Source organism: Haemaphysalis longicornis, unplaced genomic scaffold, assembly GCF_048455015.1.
Source record: "Haemaphysalis longicornis isolate Haplotype H1 unplaced genomic scaffold, Haemaphysalis longicornis Haplotype H1 scaffold_6, whole genome shotgun sequence".
NCBI classification, from domain to species: Eukaryota; Metazoa; Arthropoda; class Arachnida; order Ixodida; family Ixodidae; genus Haemaphysalis; species Haemaphysalis longicornis.
This window is the reverse complement of record NW_027526407.1, coordinates 128,373,726-128,393,555: the sequence shown is the minus strand read 5'-3', so window position 1 is coordinate 128,393,555 and position 19,830 is coordinate 128,373,726. Positions and strand designations below refer to the sequence as shown.

The following is a 19,830-nucleotide window of genomic DNA, read 5'->3' as shown; positions in this document are numbered from 1 at the left end:
ACAACATCACCGAAATGAACAACAGAGGTGGTGTACTTAAGGCCGGCTGCCACAGAGTTCATAAGATCTCGGGAACCCTCCTGGTGCCGGGCGCCGGCGTAAGGCTGTAACACTGAACCCCTACATTGCGTTGGATGGAACAAGGCAGTAGATGCACGGTTCCTATTGTTCCTTTTATTGTGTGAGTATCCTGACTTTATGTATATCGTAGAGAAGCCGGAATATTTGAGGGTCCGGGCCCAATCACTTAGTTGCAAGAAGTACGCGTTATTTTTGTGACGTGTTTATACCATCTGGGGTAAAAAAGGGTGCAGCCGCAATAAACAATTTGTTCGTGCGTGGTATGGTCAAAAAAAGAGTTTTGAAAGCCTTACAAACAACTTCAAACATATTTCTAGTGTTGTAATTGTCATTATTCGGATAATATAGAGAAGCTTTCCGTTAAAAAATGCTGCCGTGTGTCTCTTGCTAGTTTGCAGTTTGAAGTTCCTTATGATGACGGTGTCTAATGGAACTTGCCGGAAATGGTTCTTGGCCCAGTCAACGAAAGAAACATTTGTCTTTTTTGCATTATCGGCTCTGCGCGGCAAAGCAATCTCTTCATCTCCTCACAGAATAATTGGCACGGTGTTTACAATGCCCTGTAGTGGTTTTTAAAGTAAAATGCCTTGTTTATTTTGCATGAATATAGTGAGCGATATACGGACTATAAAAAAAATGATTCAAACTGACAATTTGCGTTAACTCTTGTTTCAAAGGGGCATTGATTGCTGGTTTTTTGTACTTTTCTAAGGTATGTATTGCTTTCTTAACTGCTTTTTCTTGCTGCGATTGTTTTGCGTTTCCGCAACTGCCTCGACTGATCGGCACTTGTGAGGGCAGTATGGCAAAACACAGGTAGGATCTGAAGTACTAAATTCGCAGTTGTAGCTCCGCCTACAACAGTTGAAGAGGATTTGAGTGGACAGAGCGATCGAGACATTGACTAGCGGCTGGTATCCCACCTGTACTAGACGTTGATGAGCGGGTGGGTCCACCGACTGACGGAAAGTCTGACTGCATTAGAATCTGTTTGCGGATGGGGAGTCCAGAGACGAACGGGGTCATGCTCAAGCAGCATGACTTGTTTCCTAGTGATCGTCCTGAAGGCAACTGCACCAGAGCTCGAGCCTCGCTTTTAAGGAACTTTCGGGAGTACGAAAGCGTGGGAGTCACCGACGCCTTAGATTGCGACCCTCCAGGGAACACGTTAGGCGCAACTTTGAGGTCACCATCATTTACTCGAATGGCAGATACGAAGTTATCCTCCTTTCGAAGGCTGACGTCCGGCGTGTCTAGAACAAGCAGGTGGTGACAAAGAGAGTAGAGAAGGTGAAGAAACTTAACATAAATAGAAAAAAAGACATCTCCCTCGCGAGGGGCACGATCAAATGCACAGCATTTCCGAGGGGGTGCGCCGGCAAGTCGTATCTCTCGATCGCGGGACCCGTGTCGCCATCTTTCGGAGGCGCGGGACAACTTGTAGCGCTTTCGAAACAAACCAGAAATGAGTGAAGGATATAAGGCGCGTTCGGTGCATCGAAATCTGTGTCGGTTTCGTGGCTCGGTTGGTTGTGCGCCGGGCGCCTTGCGTTCCGCCCGCGGCGTCATGGGTTCGAAGCCGGAAGCTGTTATTTCTTTTATAGTGTAGTGGCCTGGCTGCGGACTACGACAAGGCGCGCCTGCGGACTACGACAAGGCACGCCAACGCCGCGTGACATGGAGGAAAGAAAAGCTTAGGAGAGGCCCTGACGTCACACCCAGCGCAGCCGGAAACGCCATTTCTGTAAGTCGAATGGCAGACCATTGGCCCTGCATGCGGATTCTTTTTGCCTCTCTCTCTCGGTGCACCTTCTCCGCCTCCTCCGTCCTGTATCGCCTCTCTTGTCGTCTGCATCTGCCAGCGCCGAGCCGGCGGAAATCAGCTGATAGGCAGATAGAAGGCCGTTTTGCAGCGCGTGACCGTGAACCTAAACGCGCGGTTACACCAGGCCTCTTAAGCCTGGACGTTCCTTGGTTTCCCTATAGGCGGCGTAAAAATCGACACCAACCTACAGCGGCAGTTTTCCTAATCAAGTCCACCAGACGGCGCAACCGAGAGGTTACTTTTGGTAAAGAATACAAAACATTCATTCCGTGACTCAGAGAGCCAACAAAGTTCGCTTACAATGTGTTGTTTAAAAAGATTATTAACAAGTTCCGCATCAAACATCTGTTGAGCAAAATTTACGCAACTTTTTACGAACAGCCGACTGGCGCACCACCTCGCTTGTGAATTCGCAACCACAAAGCCAAGCTAAGCCAAGCTGGATTGCGGTTAACTTATTCTCTGTGGTCTTGTCAAATCTAGTTTTCTTGAGTATTTCTGCGCTGTGAACATGCAGTAAGTGTGATACGTGCCACCGGGAAGGCTCAGCGACCCGCGTGAGCCTGTTGGAGCCCGTGTTAGCGGGGCCGCTGTAGCGCCGCATCGACTTGTTGTGATGGCGCATCTAGGCCTATAGCCAGGCTGCGACTCCTCTTGCTATTGGCATCACTCTTCGTTTTACGGACTCGCTAAACGTACGTGTTGCTCCTCACGACGGATGCGCCCGTCTGAGCGTGCTCGCCACTACAAGTCTGTCTCGCGCGCTGTGCACGGAGTTGGTTCCCACCACCTCGCTGAAGCATCGCCCCAAGGTATGCCGCCACATGTGCGCACCCCTTCCTGGCCGCCCGACAGTCACGTTGTGCCTCTTGCTCGCTGGAGACATTGCGATCAATCCCGGCCCCAAACGCACGTCGTCACGTCCTACTTGCAGCCGCTGCGAAAAGGTTGTGCATGACAACGTCGCCGCTCTCCAATGTGATGGATGCGGAAGGTGGGCACATCGCACGTGCGAACGTCGACTGAGTGCTGGTTGTGTGCCCTTCGTACGAAATCTTAGCGCAAGTGAACTAGTTGTTATGGCAAAAAAAAAAAAGTCACAAAAGCGACTGCCCCTGTAAACTTGCAGATGTCAATAAACGATTTGTTCTCACTTGCTGCTCACTGTGGTCTGTGCCAGTAGAGGCCATTTGGTCCCCTGGCGTAACATCACTTCACTAGCGCGGCGCAAGTAAACACGCGGCCAGCCAGCAACCAGCAGGAGCAGCGAGCCGGCGGCTGCCGTGCGAGAGCAGCCATGTTATTAAGGAGCTCAAGCGGCCTGTGCAAAAAGCATCCGCCATGTTTACAAAGCCTTGTTTCAGCGGCACCAAGCGGGCTCCCACCGTAGTTCACGACGCCGCCGCTACGATTTTTCTGGCACTACAGGCAAAGCTAGACCTTTGCTTCTCTAAAATCCTCCCTGTTCTGTGGTTACACTGTTACACGTCTTCAGTGTGGCCGCAGCAGGTTTACGAAGCGGCTCGCTCTAACAATGCCGCAATGCTCGGTGCCAGGCTGCAAGTCGCGATCGGTACCCAAGGAATTGGGCGTCACTTTCCACCGGTTGGTGCATCATTCCGCTGTACATTGGTGTGCATTCATCCTTTGTTTGCAATCGCCGCCGTTTATAGGTTCCCAAGCGATGGAGAACGCCGCAAACAGTGGGCGAACGCCGTGCGGCTACCGGACTGGAAAGTGCCCAAGTTTGCGTTGCAGTTTCACTGGCAATCCCAGAGATGACTAGTCAATTAAACGGCCGTTCTATATATATAGGTAAGCAGTACTTCATGCAGATTTCACGCTAAAAAAATGTGGAATGTTTTTACCGTTGTTCGCGTGCCTTAATTCGATAGAATTTTTTGCGAAGGAGGAGCAGGAGGAGGAGGCAAAACGTTTTGAGTAAAAAAAAAAATGAGAGGGTGGGTGGCGTCAATAAACTTTTTTTCGCCAAGTTTCAACTTGTCTCAGTGTCAATAAATTCAAGGTGATATCAGTTGAAAACGTTCATACACTAACCTCGCAGTATGAAGCGTTGAAGAGCGAAATCCAGAGCGAGACCACAAAAAGATCCAGATTCCAGATCCAGCACTCTTCCAGTCAACAGACGGACACCTACTAAGGTAATAGGACGATGGAATTATATCAACTGGGAATCTACCTTGCAAAAGCACTGCCGCGCATTGCCGGCCTAGCAAACTGTATATTGCAGCGGCGATAACCAAAAAATTGAGTTGCGAATCGTTCGGTTGCAAGTCGCCTACGTACTGCACACCGTGTATCACTTCCCGAAAATCTACCAGACGGCTGTCCCCCCGTACGACGGGACGGCGCGTTCACGATATCTGCACTTCAATAGTCGCGTCGTGATCGCGACCGGAGCAATAGCTTGACGCGGTACAAGGTGCACTTGCAAGTAGAAATTAAATGACATATTCACATCGGCGCAGCTGTCGCAACTCGCAGCATCCTTTTCGAGTTCCGCAAGACCACAGCTCAGCAAAGCGAAGCAGCAATCTTCGCAATCGGACGACAAGGCAGGCGCTGCCTTTCCTCCATGACTGGCGAACGGCGGGCGGGCTGTTGCTAGGACGCCGTTGCTAACGCGACTTCCAATGGCCGCCGAAAACACGTGACTTCCTCCACACTTTTGCCAATGCGCAGGGATAGCTGGGGGCCTCTCCTAAGCTTTTTTTTTCCTCCATGCCGCGTGACATTGAGATTAACTAAAATGCTATGCATTTAAAACAAATTCCTCCTCCAAGAGTACGATCAGGCAGTTTAGTTGAATAGTATCAGATTAGTTGAATAGCAGAGACGGTTGATGACTAAGTGAGGAATGGAGGAGCAGCGAAGGTACTATATTACATGCCACACCACGCTATAGTACGACAAAACCGGAGCAGCTCAAAGCTCTGAATTGAAATTGACGCTTCATCCCACAGCGCCAACTCAAAATATTTGATCGACCGCTTGGAAAGCCACTTGAACCTTACCCGGATCTGGTCGCCTTGCTCCTGAACGTTTGCACACAGACCATTGTTTTGGTCGCGGATGTGCTAAAGTCCTTTTTGTCAATCGGGTGAAAGAATGGGATCAAAACGTGCTTCGATTCCTTTTGTACAAAGACAATCAGCGAGGAAATGAACCAATTCCGGAAATTGAGACTTAGCGAATGACGACGGAGGCATTTGGAACGACTGCAAGTCCGTTCTTGCTCGCCGCTTATCTTCAGCACCACTTCAAAACGATGGAGAGCGCCTTCCGAGGCACTGCTTGGGCGCTAAGTAAATTGGTGTATGTTTACGATTGTTGGCTGTGGGGCAAGAGTGGAACAGGCAGAGCGACTGTATGCCGAAGCAAAGGAAATATTAAGGCTGCCCAGCATGACACTCCAGAAGTGGTATTTTAACAGGAATGTTTGCACAGACAGACGGCGGAGAAAGAAGTTCGTGACAAGCAGCAAACGTGCTGAAAGTGCTGGGAAGTTCGCACAACGCGGAGTTGACACAAAACGTTTCGTTGTCCATACAAAAGCTAGTTTATACAATCCTCTCGGAATCCTGTCATCATCTGTCGTGATATGCAAACTCCTCTATCAGGAGATCTGGAAACGCGACCTCGAATGGGATGACGAACTGCCATATAACTTACTGATAAATGGATTGATGTGTGCTAGGATCTCTGAACCTGAAGGGAATCAGTGTGCCGAGGTATTACGCCATGGAGATACTGGGAAACGTGACCCATCGGGTGCTCTACATATAAGCAGATGCTTGCGCAGTGGCCTACCGGGCAGTCGTCTACCTCTTAACTACCGACGTCACTGGAGACACAACAACGACACAACTTCTGGGAAAACGCTGAGTGGCACCGCTGAAAGAGGCCACCTTGCCCATGCTTGAGTCTATGCCGGCTTCATAGCCGTGTGGCTTTATAATTCATTCAAAGCGTGCCTCTAAATCAAAGTGAGCGACGTTCACTTTTGGAGTGATTCATGAATTACCTCGCATTGGATAACCAGAGAGGCGAGCAGATGAAAATCGTTCGTCCAAATCAGCGTACAAGAAATCATACGCGACTGTATGATTTCTGTACGCGACTTGACATCACGGCTCTGGGAAGGACAATTCTGCTAACCCTATGACAGCGGGTTTGACGGCCTAGAAAGTGGTATCATCTGATCCTAGGTGGAAATGGCCGGAATGGTTGTCATAGCCGGCGACGAACTGGCTGAAAGCAAAACGCGCTGAGCTGCCACAAGACCATCTTGAGGAGCGCCAACAACAAGTTGATGTGTTACACATTGCCCCAGAGCCATCTGCGAAACTGGTGGATATTTCCAGATTTTGCGCAGCATTTGAGGACAACCGAACTACCGCTGGGGTTTTCCTCTCCTACACAACCTGAGGTGCACAAAAGAAAAGAAGGGACCTATCACCTCTAAGAAGATTCAACCAGCTTGAGCACACTGGCGGAGAAAGGCGCACCAGTAGGCGTTATCGGCAGACCTTGAATGTGCAGCTGAAGGAAACCAGTGCGCTCGTGATTGTTTCCTACGAGACTTTCTCACCTTCATTGACGACGAAGGAGTCCATTGGATGAAGAGTCGCCCCCACTCGGCAAGCATGGCTTTCTGCGAGCGAAACCCCGTCGTCTAGCCTAAAGAGAAGAGCTAATGCTGCTGCCGATGGACGCCCACTGACAGTTTCTGCAAGCCGGAGTAAGAGACGTCTTCGTCCAGCTTCGTGAGACATACTGAATTCTGCTAGGCAAAGAACTCGTGAAGAAGGTGGTGCGTGCGTGTGTGACCTTTCAGTGCTTTAGTGCTACACCGGCGTTCGCGCCAATGGGGTCTCTGCCGAACGATCGGAAAACCCGAGCTGATCGGTTCGAAGTGATGGGCACTAACTCAGTGGAACCCATTTATGTTAGAGACAGTGGCGTCACCTTTAAGGACGGCATAGTGCTAGTATTCTGTTCGGATACGCCAGCTGTGCGTTTAGAACTGGTACATGACATGTCAACTGCGAGCTTTTTGCTAGCTTTCCGCAGATTTGTGTCACGGAGAAGGGCTGTTTCGCATCCTTTACGCGGACAATGCCTTGGTAATGAAACGCACCGGCAAAGAACTGCTCGAAATCTGCAACATGTCCCAACATGCAGATGTTATCGGCCGCTTTTCTAGAGCAGGGATGGAGTGGAAATTCACTGTCGAGCGGGCACCATGGTTGGGATGCCTTTAGAAAATGGTGCTTTGTTCAGTGAACGGGGCACTGAAGAAAGGGATGCGAAGAAGATTTTTTGTGGCCATCATTTTGATGAAAGTGGAGGCGGTGATAAATTCCCATCCCCTCACGTATGTATACAATGACGTAAGAAAGAGCACCCGCCTTACGCCGGTCAGTTTTCTCACTGGGAGGTGGCTGACAACACAACCGGTGGACAGTGGGTAGCAGCTTGCTTTTGACACCCGAGGCACTTCGCTTGCTCTGGAGGCGCCAAAGGCGACTTTTGAATCAATTCTCGTTAACAGTACATGTAACAGCCGAGTACCTGTAAGAGCTGAAATTCGCCCATGCTACCGACAGGAAGGCATCGCCACCCACCAGAGTAGGCCAGTTAGTGCTCATTAGGAGACTGCTACCGCGTTTGCTACGGAAGTTTGGAAGTATCAAAAACTGTTTTAAGTGCGAATGCACTTCTTAAGCGACCCTGAACCTGCGTCCACCGGCGATGTCCGCATAACATACCCACGTGGGGGATTGGCCAGGAATCTCCTCGTCTTCCTTGGCAACGGGGGGAGATGGGCGCGCGCTGCCTGGCCGCTGACATGGCACATACCCACGTGGGGGATTGGCCAGGAATCGGGCGTGAGAAGGGCTAATGCACCCGCTTAAAGGAGTACTGACACGAAATTTCAAAGCTGAGATCCGCTCCAGCAATCAAGTACAACGACAACACAAATAGGTGTCTGTGAATAAATGCATCTTTCTTTCTTTGTAGTTGTGTGTGTGTGTATGATCTCTCTTTCGCGAACATTACCGAACCTCGCAAATTCAACTCGTGCATTCGCACTTTCACATTCTTCCCCTCGGGGAAATGCGGGGAATTTTTCATGTATGGGATTGTAAAGTGCGCCTGTAATGTTCTCGTGCGCAATACAGCTTCTTTACCCACTAGGAATAGAATTTGCTTGAAGCTGTTTGGTCGGGAGAGTGTTGGGATGGATTCAAAAGTCTCATAGCGCGATTTAAAAAAACATTTTCTGCAAAAACGAGAGAATAGGCGAAGAAAAATGGGCGCAACCACGGTGATGCAAACTATGACCGACGGTTGGCTCCGTTGGCGCTACTTATGGTTCTTTATCTAATGTCCTTCACTAAGTATGCACTCCGCCCATCAACGCCTACCATATTAAACAACAATTGCGTGGAACACGTTTCTGCCTAGAAAAACCTTGGCGTTCACCTTAAAACTAACTTGAGGTGGAATGGTCATATTTACCATATTTTCGGTTCTGCAAACCATGCTGTTGGCTTTCTGAAGCTTTACTTGAAACATGCTCCTGTGCACGTACGGAAATCGGCATGCACAACAAAAGTATGTCCTAAAATGGAGTACAATTCAGCTATATAAAATTGTAATCAAATATACCCAATAACCGATTTTTAATCCCTTCAAAATTGTTATGCACACTTCATCTATTCGAATTTTTCACGTCACAGCTGTGTAACAGCACTAAAAAACGCGACGAGCTCGAAGCTTTGTCCAATTCAGTTGTGTATCTCATTTCAGGCCATTTTATAGACATGACAATAATCTCACTCTTCATAATAATTTCATTTCTGAACCCTTAGTCGTGTTCCCGCGTAGTTATCATCCTCAAATTTGAAACGCATCACCTGTTGTTCCTTCGCATTTATTCAATTATTCATACCTCGAACCGCTAGAGAAGGCAATATTCTGCCATCACACGTTGTAATAAAAAATGATTGAAAATTTACAGATGCTCTACACAGAAACATGCGTAATCATTTCAAAGCAAACTTCATTTCAAACGACTAATGTAATTTCAAAGCGTAACTTGTGGATTTACCTTTTTCTTTTCTTGCTATTGTTTATACTTCTTTCCGCAGGCTATTGAACGTCCCTGGGACGTTGTATTACTTTTGACAGGGTGTTCTGAAAAATACATTTTTGAGTGTCTTCCCCATGAGTTTCGTTTATTTGTTCAGATTTCACGTGATTCACAGTAATTTACTTAACCCTTTATGTTTTTGTGTTTGTTTCTATTACATTATTGCAGGGTACTGCGTTTTACCTTTGTGCTGTGATTTACGTGGTATGTAAGACCCTCCCACGGAGTGCATGTAGGGTGGGTTATTTTGAAAATAATAAACAAATAGATGTTACGATCTCCCCGAATATCTAAATCAATGTAAGGGTTAATCTAGGTCTAACCACTCGAAAAAATGTTCAGAAAGAATGAGGTAGTTAGACCGAAGACCTTGCCCTAACACTTACTTTTGAGTGACCTCGTTCATTGATTGTCTTTTCTGAGATCTTACAATGAAAACAGGCATTTTTGAACGAAATGAACTTGCGTTCGGGCCACAGCATAGTGTTTCTCTTGTTAGCATATACATTAGGCCAACTATAGGTGCTTAGTATTTAATTCACAAGCAGAGGCAGGAACCACCACAGTAAGAATCCAATGAATCCTGCGCTAAAGTGAGAATCAATAATTAGGCAAGGCTAAATTTCTTGCCCTTCTGAATTAATTTGTCTCAACGTGCTTTTAGAAGTGTTTCTGCACACCGAAAAACGAGACTAGCTGCTCCCACAAGGTCCGGAAAGCCTGTTATAAAAAAAAAATACTCGTGGTACCAGTGCTTCCTTCTCGGCATGTCTATCAATCAGCTGCATACTTGTCCAAACCACTGTTACGCGCCAGCTCCAAGCGCTGTCGTTATTTCTTCTTCTGCAGCGACCGCAGATCCGTCACTCGCGTTTGCCCCAGCGGAGCGAAACAGATAGAGGTGCTTGATCAATCTTCATGGAAAACGAAGATCAGACGAAAGCCACCTGGTGCTTCCTTATGTTCCTTATTTTACCTGGAGTCACGGAGCAAGATATAAAGAGGAGCGCCGACTGTGGCCCAGAAAAATTCTTTTGCTCGGACCGATAATGTCCACGCGCCGCCGGCCGCCCAGCTTTCCCTTTGCTCTTTTCCTCCTTCGTTTGCCCTCTCGTCGCTGTGCCTCTGTACATGGCTCTTCCCTTCTTCGCTCTCCCCAGAGGCGTCGTTTCTTTCGCAACGACGCCTGTCGTGTGCCAGTCCTACTATGCAGGAGGAATGCCTGCACGCGCGGAATATAAACACCCGTGCGCAGCCGGAGAGTAGACGGCGGAGATAATCGCACGCCACCGCATACATGGCGATCGCTTATTCCCTATGGGGGGGGGGGGGGCGTTTATTCTGACATTATGAAGATCCGCTAAAAATATTGTACTAACTCAGCAGACGTAAGACGCAACTGAACGACGACGACTTTAGAATCACCAAAGAATGAGCAAGAGTAATATTAAACGCCACAACATGCAGTCTAGCGTGATTCTGCTTACGACAAACCAATGCAGCGCAAAAATTACCCTCTGTTGTTGGCCCGCTCTCCGGCCGCCTGCTTAATTATTTATGCCGCTTCTGCGCACGAACAATGCTTACAGGGGTCGCCCGGAGTCTCCATCGGCAAACGGCAATGAGCCACACATTTCTGTGCCAATGACTGAATTGGACGGCTGCCCTCTTGTAATAAGTGTACGAAAACACTGTCATCTTGTTAAGGCACCCAAGAATATCAAACGCAATCTTCATTGTAACCCATACCGCAACTTACCGCCCGATATTCACTGTCGCTCTACGGTCGTGTTATCTCGTCAATAACGCCATGGACTCCAAATAAAATGCTACGATTTGTATGGCTGCAATTTTGGGCCGACGAGAGTTCCCAGCGTTTTTTTTTAAAGCAAAGCTTTATACCTCTACCCCCCAAGGGTTCTTTCGCGACCGTTGGTGTCACGAGAAAACTCCAGCGAATAAATAAAAGAATTTACTGGCACCGCCTGGAATCAAACCTGGAACCAATAGACTAACCAAGAGAGAGGGCCCGTTGTCTTACCGATTCAGCTACGAGCCCACGCGAAGACGGGGTATACAGGCGATGTACTCATCAAGCACATCTGCGGGTTTACCCCCTGCGTTCTCGCTGAATGCCATGTGAAAGCGTCACGCGACCACTCACGACTGTCTAGCGGGTCTGTGCGCACCTTGCTCATGTGCTAAGAGTTACAAAAATTAAAGGAAGGTCACACCAATGCATGTCATCTCTTTCTAGTACGCCGTTGTGCTAAAGCCTGTGACCTCCAGTGTTCACGTAAAAAAATCACAACTCCTTGTCGTCCGCCTTCCGCCAAACCAAGGAATACATTCAAATACTCCTTCATGACAAGTTCATAACTCCAAGTCCCAGCATCAAGATCCTGGGCCTACATCTCGAGGCTAACACGAAGAGTGACGTCTCCTTGCAGAGCCTCAAAAATAGCATTAATCAAATCATACACATGATCAGGCGACTTTCCACCAAGAAGCGAGGTGTAAAGGAATCTGATAAGTTTCGATTAATTAAAGCTTTTGTCCTCTCGAGAGTCACTTACGTCCACCCCTGTATTCTGCTCGACAAGAAAGACATATAGATGCTTGATATAATGATCAGAAAGGCGGTCGAGCAGGCCATTGATCTTCTGATGAGTGCGTCCACACAGAGGCTGCTTAGCACGGGGCTCCACAACACGGCGGAAGAGCTGCTAGAAGGTCATCTTTCTAACCAGAAGGTCCGACTCACAACTGCGGTGGGTAACCGCATGCTTCACAAGATTGGCTGGGCAGCCCAGAATGTCACTCCGCTTGACGCACTCTACGACTCTTGGCTACTAAAATTAACCGAAAAGCATGGGCTCAAGCACTATACACCACACTCGGTTGTGACCATGCAGTTATCTACACAGACGCCTCCAAACATCGAGGGCAGCAATACGCCATCGTGCTACCTCCAGAACCAACTTCCTGACGTGTACCTCCCTTAGGACCCGAGAAATGACGGCAGCAGAAGAGGCAGCCATCACCTTGACTCTCACTCAACCAGGGGTTCGGAGGGTAGTCACCGATTCCCAGCGAGCCTACTTGAATTACCAGTCGGGTTGCGTGTCCTGACCTGCACTGCGTGTGCCACAAAACCACTCCCCCAAACCGTTCCATTAAGCTCATCTGGACACCCCCTCACGCTTCAATGGAGGGCAACAAATACGCCCACCCAACAAGCCTGCGCTTTTAACTCCCGTGCTACGGAGCTGCACGAGGACCGTCACCCGCTTGTCACGTTCAGGGAGATAACCCAGCATTATCGCCTTGTGAGACAGATCGTACCTTCGCCTTACCCTGACCTTTCAAGAGAACAAAAACTACCCTACGGCGCATACTATCCAGGCGCCTTCCCACAACTGCGCGTCTTCACTTAATGTATCGGAATCGCTACGACGATGAATGTAAATTTTGCTCAGAAGTAGGAACACTCGCCCCGTAATCGGGGTGTGCGACTTTAGCCCTGAGCACCCTCTCTTTCCGTCAACTATCTAACAAGAGCAATGGGAGATGCTGCTGTCCAGGCCGTCTCTACCTACCCAGCTTCAGCGGGTGGACAGAACACAGGCCGCGCGGACTGCATATGGGCCCCACAGAAGAAGGAATCACTCCCAAGGGCTGCACTCTGGGCCGTTCAGAAATCTGAACAGAAGTATTTCTTCCTCCTTCTCCTCCTTCTCTGCCGCAAAACTCGTCGCCTCCGTCCGCGGCGCAGAGACGGAGAAGTCAGATCGTCTAACACCGGGTTAGAGCTTACTTTAATTTTATTTAAAAAAGTTTCCACTCTTGTGCTACACCAATACAACTAAAACAAACACCGTTCATGCATCATGCATTGATTTAAGCTTACCAAGAATATCTCTTTGAAGTGATAATTGGTGTGGTTAACTGCATTTTACTTCTCTCTGGTTTGACTATTTGTAGAGCGATGTGAGTGAATTTAAGTGACGTCGCATGGGTAATCGTTTCGGGTGCCGTTTACAGCTTTGCTTTCCAACCACATTCACGCGGTGGATAGGCGCGATTTTTCTTTAAGCGGCTGACCAGCAAAACAACCGGCTCGTCAAACCTTTTCTTTTGGCGAGTCATCACCACAGAGATATAGGGTCCGGACGAATTCAAATATCGCGAAATGAAGGCTTGTGAAAAGACCGCACTGTCAGGTCCTCGATCTTAAGCAGATTGCTACGGCGCGGGCAGTCGCGGGTGATGTTATCGCTTTTCTGTTATTTTCTGATGAGCGCGTGAGTGGCGGTCCGTGTTCTAGGCACACTCTGTTTTTGACGTAAGTTGGAGAACGGCGAGAAAGCTGAGGCAACTTTATAATCGCTAGTGATCAGAACCAGTTGCACCTTTCGCCTTTTGTAAAACCTGTTAAAACACAGCCGAATTGGTGTTCACTAATTTTCAAACGGAGTCACATTTTCGGCAAGCACTGCGCAAAAGGTAGAGCTTGTATAGCAGCCATATGTCTATATGTGCGCCCAACATTTTGTTTTCCCGCAATGCAAACCAATCCTTAACGCATCTTTGCCGTGCCGTACGACCACTGAATTCCTTCGGGTTCGGGTTACCCAGAAGGTGCTGTAGAACAAGTTAATGAAGCCGTGCGAAGGAGGAGCGCAATGAACGCGAAGCGGCGCCGACGCAGGCCCAAAGCACTCCGTGCCCAAAACTTCCGTCGCCGAAGCAGACGACAAAAGCCGAAGGAATGCGTTGTAATGAATGGGCCAAGGATTGGCGTGAAAGTCACGAGTCAGTGGCCAGTGCGTGCGCAAGTAAACGTTGCTTTATGCATGACATGAAAGAAGCAGAAGTTAGGGCACGAAAGCAAGTACGCGAGACGAAAGATATCAGCGTTAAAAAAAGGCAAGAGGCTAACGGAAATGTCCGCTAACGGAAGAGGCTAACGGAAATGTAAAGCAAACGTCCTACGGGGTTTTGTCGCAGCCCCTCGAAGTGTTGAAGTCCCGATGCGTGCGGAGTCGACGAGGACGTCACCGTGAGGCTGGCTCGATGACCGGTTCTAGGCCCCGTCGTAACCAGGCGCGGGACGTCGGGCAGGCATCGTCGACCTTTCCGATGAGTCACGGCTCGAGGGCGTAGCAGCGGGTGTGAGCGGAGGGTTCCACCTACAGGTGAATCCGGACCCGCGCTCTCTCGCCCAGCGCGTCACCAGCTCCAGGCACGGCCAGCCCACGGGTTGTCGGGATCAGCGGCGGACGGCTCTCGGGAACAGCAGCGGTTGCGCTCCGGGTCTTCCCCGGAACGATCACAGGGCCGCGCTCTCAAGCCCAGCGCGTCACAGGCGTCCCCTGATCACCGGCCTGGTTCGATTTTTTCTGCACGCACTCGTTGCAGCTGCGCGCTCGGTCTCCTCTTCTTCCTCGTCCACGGGCACTTCATGACAATGACCCCGGGTCTAAGAAAGTTGTTGGGGAGCAACAACTATTCTCAAAGTTAAAAAGGCATTGTGGAGTTGGAAGAAGTTCGCAGTACCGGTGGAAAAGTTCTTGCGGACAGTCCACAAGAGCACAGTCAGTCCTACCGGCACACTTCACCGCACAGAACACGCACGAAGGGTATAGAAAAATCCACAAAACAAATGTACGATCACAATTACGCGTTAAAAACCACTGAATAGCACACACTATGTACAAAAGAGAGGGGCGAGGCTTGAACTCTGCTCATGTAGTCAGCCCCTACATTGTCGGTTCCCTTGATGTACTCCACGGTAAACGAGTATTCCTGGAGCAGAAGGCTCCAACGCAATACACGGCTGTTGATGTGCTGAGCTGACTGCAAGTATTTCAACGGCTGGTGGTCACACTGTATGACAAAAGGCTTTCCATATAGGTAAATATGGAATTTGTGTACCGCCCAAATTAGAGCCAAGCACTCGCGCTCTATGGTGGAGTAGCGCGTCTCTCTCGGCAACAGGTTGCGGCTCGCGTAAGCGATAGGGTGCAAGACATCCTCGTTGCCACTTTGTAGGAGAACTGCGCCTAGGCTCGTGCTGGAAGCGTCCGTGCGAAGTATGAAGGGCTTGGTAAGATCAGGAGCTTGCAGAATCGGTGCTGAAGCAAGTAGATTTTTCAAAGTTATGAAGGCATGTTCTTGTTCGTCGCCCCAGCACACAGTGTTGCTTTGCCCCTTCTTCGTAAGGTCTGTGAGTGGTTTTGTGAGAGCGGCATAGTTGGGGACGAATTTCCGGTAGTACCCGGTTAATCCAAGGAAGGACTGTACCGCCTTTTTCGTACTTGGCCGCTTGGAGCCCAGGATCTTGTCTAAGGTCTTCAGGAGGGGTTAAACTTTAGACTCTCCAATGTGGTGTCCCAAAAAGGAAATGGTGCGCTCTCCAATTTCGCGCTTGCTAGGCTTGATAGTGAGCTTGGCCGTTTTGATTCTCTCGAACACTTGACGGAGTGTTTCTAAGTGCTCTTGCCAGGTGTCAGTGGCAACGATGACATCATCGAAGTAGTGGTGGACGTTCTTTAGCCCGCCTAACACAGCTCTCATTAGACGCGCAAAGACGGCTGGCGCTGTCTTTATACCAAAAGGCATATACCGGAAATGGTACAGCCCTGACAAGCTCGAAAAGGCGGTCTTCTCGCGGCTGTCAGCAGTCATTGGAACCTGCCAATAGCCTTTTGTGAAGTCAAACTTGGAGAAGAATTTTTTCTTGCCAGCGAGGGCGAGAACGACGTCTATGCGTGGGATTGGCTCACAATCAGAGACGAGAACTTTGTTGAGTTCTCTAAAATCAATGCATAGCCGGAGGGTGCCGTCAGGTTTCTTTATAGCCACCATTGGAGCATTGTAGGGAGACTGGGATTTCTCAATGATGCCCATATCCAACATTTCTTGAACTTCGTTTTCGATCGTCTCGTGAAGTGCGAGCGGGAGCGGATACTGTGGAACGTGTACAGGCTTGTCGGACGTTAAGTTCAACGGGCACTGTACAAGGTCTGTTTTCCCGGGCAGGTCCGAGAAGATGAGGCTATACTCGTGTATTATCTCTTGCACTTGAGCCCTTTGGTCTTCACCGAGGTCAGGTGAATACTTGACGTCTCTCCAGGACTGCGTCTGACGAAGTGGAAGGGTGGGTAGGATGTCGACCAATGGTTCGTCGTCAATTGGCTCGTCCGTCGTATCTGTGGCGTCATCAATTGTAGTGACAACTGATGCTTGCGGAGGTGGCGAGGGCTGTCGTTCTTCGTACAGCTTTAACATGTTTATGTGGAAGACCTTCCTCTTTCCGCCCAAGCTGATCTCGTAGTCAACGTCGTTTTTCTTTTCGGTAACCTCAAACGGCCCCTTCCATTGCATGAGCAGCTTGTTTGAATCGGTCGGTAGTAGGATGAGGACCTTGTTTCCGACAGAAAGCTTCCTCGGGCGACTTTTCCTATCGTAGTAACTCTTTTGTTTTTCCCGAGCCTTCTCAAGCTGTTCATGGGCAATTTTGCACGTCAGTTCAAGTCGGTCTCGCAGATCGACGAGGTATCCATACGTAGTCCGGACTTCACCGTCTATGTTATCTTTTGTCCAGAGTTCCTTGAGTACGGTTAAGGGTCCTCGTACATGTCGTCCATAAATAAGTTCGAAGGGGGAGAAGCCCAGGCTGGCTTGGGGCACTTATCTATAAGCGAAAAGAAGTGGCGCAAGATATCGGTCCCACGACCGGGGTTTCTCCTGGCACAGTCTCTTCATCATGGTTTTCAAGGTCCCGTTAAACTTTTCTACTAGCCCGTTTGCCATGGCATGGTAGGGACTAGTGCGGAAAAGTGTGACTGACAGAAGACGGCTGACTTCTTGCATAAGTTCTGATGTAAAGCTTGCCCCTTGATCGGTGACGATTTCCTTGGGAATTCCGATACGAGAGAATATCTCAATCAGGGCCTCGGCGACATGTGCTGAGTCAATCGCTGGGAGAGCTACGGCGTCCGGGTACCGGGTGGCGAAGTCGATAAGCGTGAGCACGTATCGGTTTCCTTTCTGGGACTTGGGGGAGAATGGACCGATTATGTCAACAGCAACCCGCTCAAACGGTGTTCTAATTAGTGGCATGCTCCCCAAAGGCGCAACTCCGACTTTTCCCTTCGGCGTTGTTCTTTGACACAAGTCGCAAGATTTGACGAAACGTTGTACGTCTCCATGTAGGTCAGGCCAGTAAAATTCTTGCAGAACGCGGTCGGTCGTCCTTCGTACACCTTGGTGCCCCGCCATGATGCTCTCATGGGCCACTCGAAGGATCGGCTCCCGCAGCGTCTTGGGGACAACGACTTGATTGAACGCTCTGCCCGTGGAAAGCTTATAATGACGGTACAAGACGTCATTTGATTTGACGAAAGAATATTTCTGTCCCTTTCTGGAGGCGAAATCCTTTCCTAACTTGCGGAAACAACGTCGGAGAGTTGGGTCCCCTTGTTGTTCCCTGGCCAAATCTTGTCTTGTGATGTCTGCGCAGCTGATTTCGGGTACCTTTAAAGGTGAAGCCTTCACCGAACTTGACTTGGCGACAGCAGACACCAACACGTCTGAATGTATCTCTGTGGCATTTGTGGTGAGATCTGCGTTCGGGATATCGCTGTTTTTGAGCTGCCAGTCGGGATCTGGCATGTGAGGTTCCCTCACACCAGGAATGTTCCCGAGCACGAGGTCATAGAGCGGTTGTTCCATACACGCAGCGCTAACCTCACCCACGAAGTACGGGGTTTCGACGTATATCTTAGCCTCGGCTAGCTGTTTAACCGTTCCGTCAATGAGCAGTACCCGGGTTGTTTTTCCCGTCAAATGGCGCTCCGCGACCAGGTCACGTCGAACAATGACAGTATTACTGCCCGTGTCCCTAAGGACGGTGACAGGTTGTCCAAGTAGACGGCCTTCCACTACTGGCATTCGTTTCACAAGGAAAGCAGATGGTTGCACGGCGATGCCCCGAGGAGACTCGACACCAGGACCCCTCTGCTTGTCCCCATCAATTTCCGTGCATTTCTGTGGGGCTCTCGGAGGCTCCGTAACAGCACAAGCAGCAACCTGCTCTTTGCCATTGGGACGGTTCCTGCAGTTTTCGGTTTTGTGACCGAGGCGACCACAAGTAGTGCATTTGGCTGGATCCTTAGGGGTGTTACGACAATCTTGAGCTTGGTGTCCTGGCCGATTGCATACAAAGCACTTGGGTGGCACTTTTTTCCGTGAATCGGCCGCGACTTTATCTGTATCGCGGTCGTCCCCGGAAAACTTTCCAAGGTTTGAGAGGTTTTGTGCCTCGATAAAACGATCTGTAGTCTCGGCCAGGTCGTTCAGAGTTTTACACTCTCGCTCTTTCAGGAAGATGACGAGCTTGGGATGGCAGCAGCGTATGAATTGCTCGCCGATCATTTGATCACGAAGAGCCTCGAATGTTTTTTGCACATTCGCCATCTCGATCCAGTGATCAAAATAACCCGTAAGCCTTGCCGCTAGTTGTTTCCCGGTTTCTCCATCCTCAGCCCTCGCCTTCCTGAACTTTTCTTGGTACCCTTGGGCTGTGAACCGAAACCGCTGCAGCAACGCCCGTTTGACCTTGACGTAGTCAAGGGACTCTTCGGCGGTCATACGGCCTATGATAGTAAGAGCCTCCCCGCTCAAGCACATGCTTACAGCTAGGGCCCATTTGTCCTGAGGCCACTGCTGTCCAGTTGCCACGCGCTCAAACCTTTGCAGGTACGCGTGCAAGTCGTCGCGTTTCTCATCGAATAGAGGAAGAAGTTTCTGCGGGTTAATCGCAGGCGGAGTTGCAACAACTTCCCCTCCCGCGGCGACATTTGGTTGGCTGGTACCACCACTCTCTTGGAGTCGGATCCTTAGCAATAGCAACTCCTTCTCCCTTTCTGCAGCATCTTTCGCTCTTTCCGCAGCTTCTTTCGCTCTTTCAGCGGTTTCTCGGCTGGCTTCCCTCTCGGCGGCTCTAGCGGCGCGTTGCTCAGCTCGTTCGCTCTCTATCCACGCCCTAAGCTCTTGTCCCGAGAGTCCAAGCTGAGTCCCCATTGCCATTAACTTCTCAAGATCCATGCTGTTGCAGCTAACGTTACAGGCACACTCGTGGCTCACTGACTCCTTTCAGCGGATGTTAAGAAATCCTGGCAGGCTCGCCACTTTTTGTAATGAATGGGCCAAGGATTGGCGTGAAAGTCACGAGTCAGTGGCCAGTGCGTGCGCAAGTAAACGTTGCTTTATGCATGACATGAAAGAAGCAGAAGTTAGGGCACGAAAGCAAGTACGCGAGACGAAAGATATCAGCGTTAAAAAAAGGCAAGAGGCTAACGGAAATGTCCGCTAACGGAAGAGGCTAACGGAAATGTAAAGCAAACGTCCTACGGGGTTTTGTCGCAGCCCCTCGAAGTGTTGAAGTCCCGATGCGTGCGGAGTCGACGAGGACGTCACCGTGAGGCTGGCTCGATGACCGGTTCTAGGCCCCGTCGTAACCAGGCGCGGGACGTCGGGCAGGCATCGTCGACCTTTCTGATGAGTCACGGCTCGAGGGCGTAGCAGCGGGTGTGAGCGGAGGGTTCCACCTACAGGTGAATCCGGACCCGCGCTCTCTCGCCCAGCGCGTCACCAGCTCCAGGCACGGCCAGCCCACGGGTTGTCGGGATCAGCGGCGGACGGCTCTCGGGAACAGCAGCGGTTGCGCTCCGGGTCT

At 49.9% G+C, this 19,830-nt stretch overlaps 1 protein-coding gene across 1 annotated transcript; it reads right to left on the bottom strand.

Moving 5' to 3' along the window:
- Positions 1-15,452: 15,452 nt before the first annotated feature.
- LOC144143244 (uncharacterized) lies at positions 15,453-19,199 on the bottom strand. Its single transcript, XM_077675028.1, has 3 exons — positions 17,841-19,199; positions 16,986-17,147; positions 15,453-16,592 (listed from the first exon to the last, which is right to left on the bottom strand). The coding sequence occupies exons 1-3, from the start codon at positions 19,197-19,199 to the stop codon at positions 15,453-15,455; spliced, it is 2,661 nt and encodes an 886-aa protein (XP_077531154.1).
- Positions 19,200-19,830: the final 631 nt, after the last annotated feature.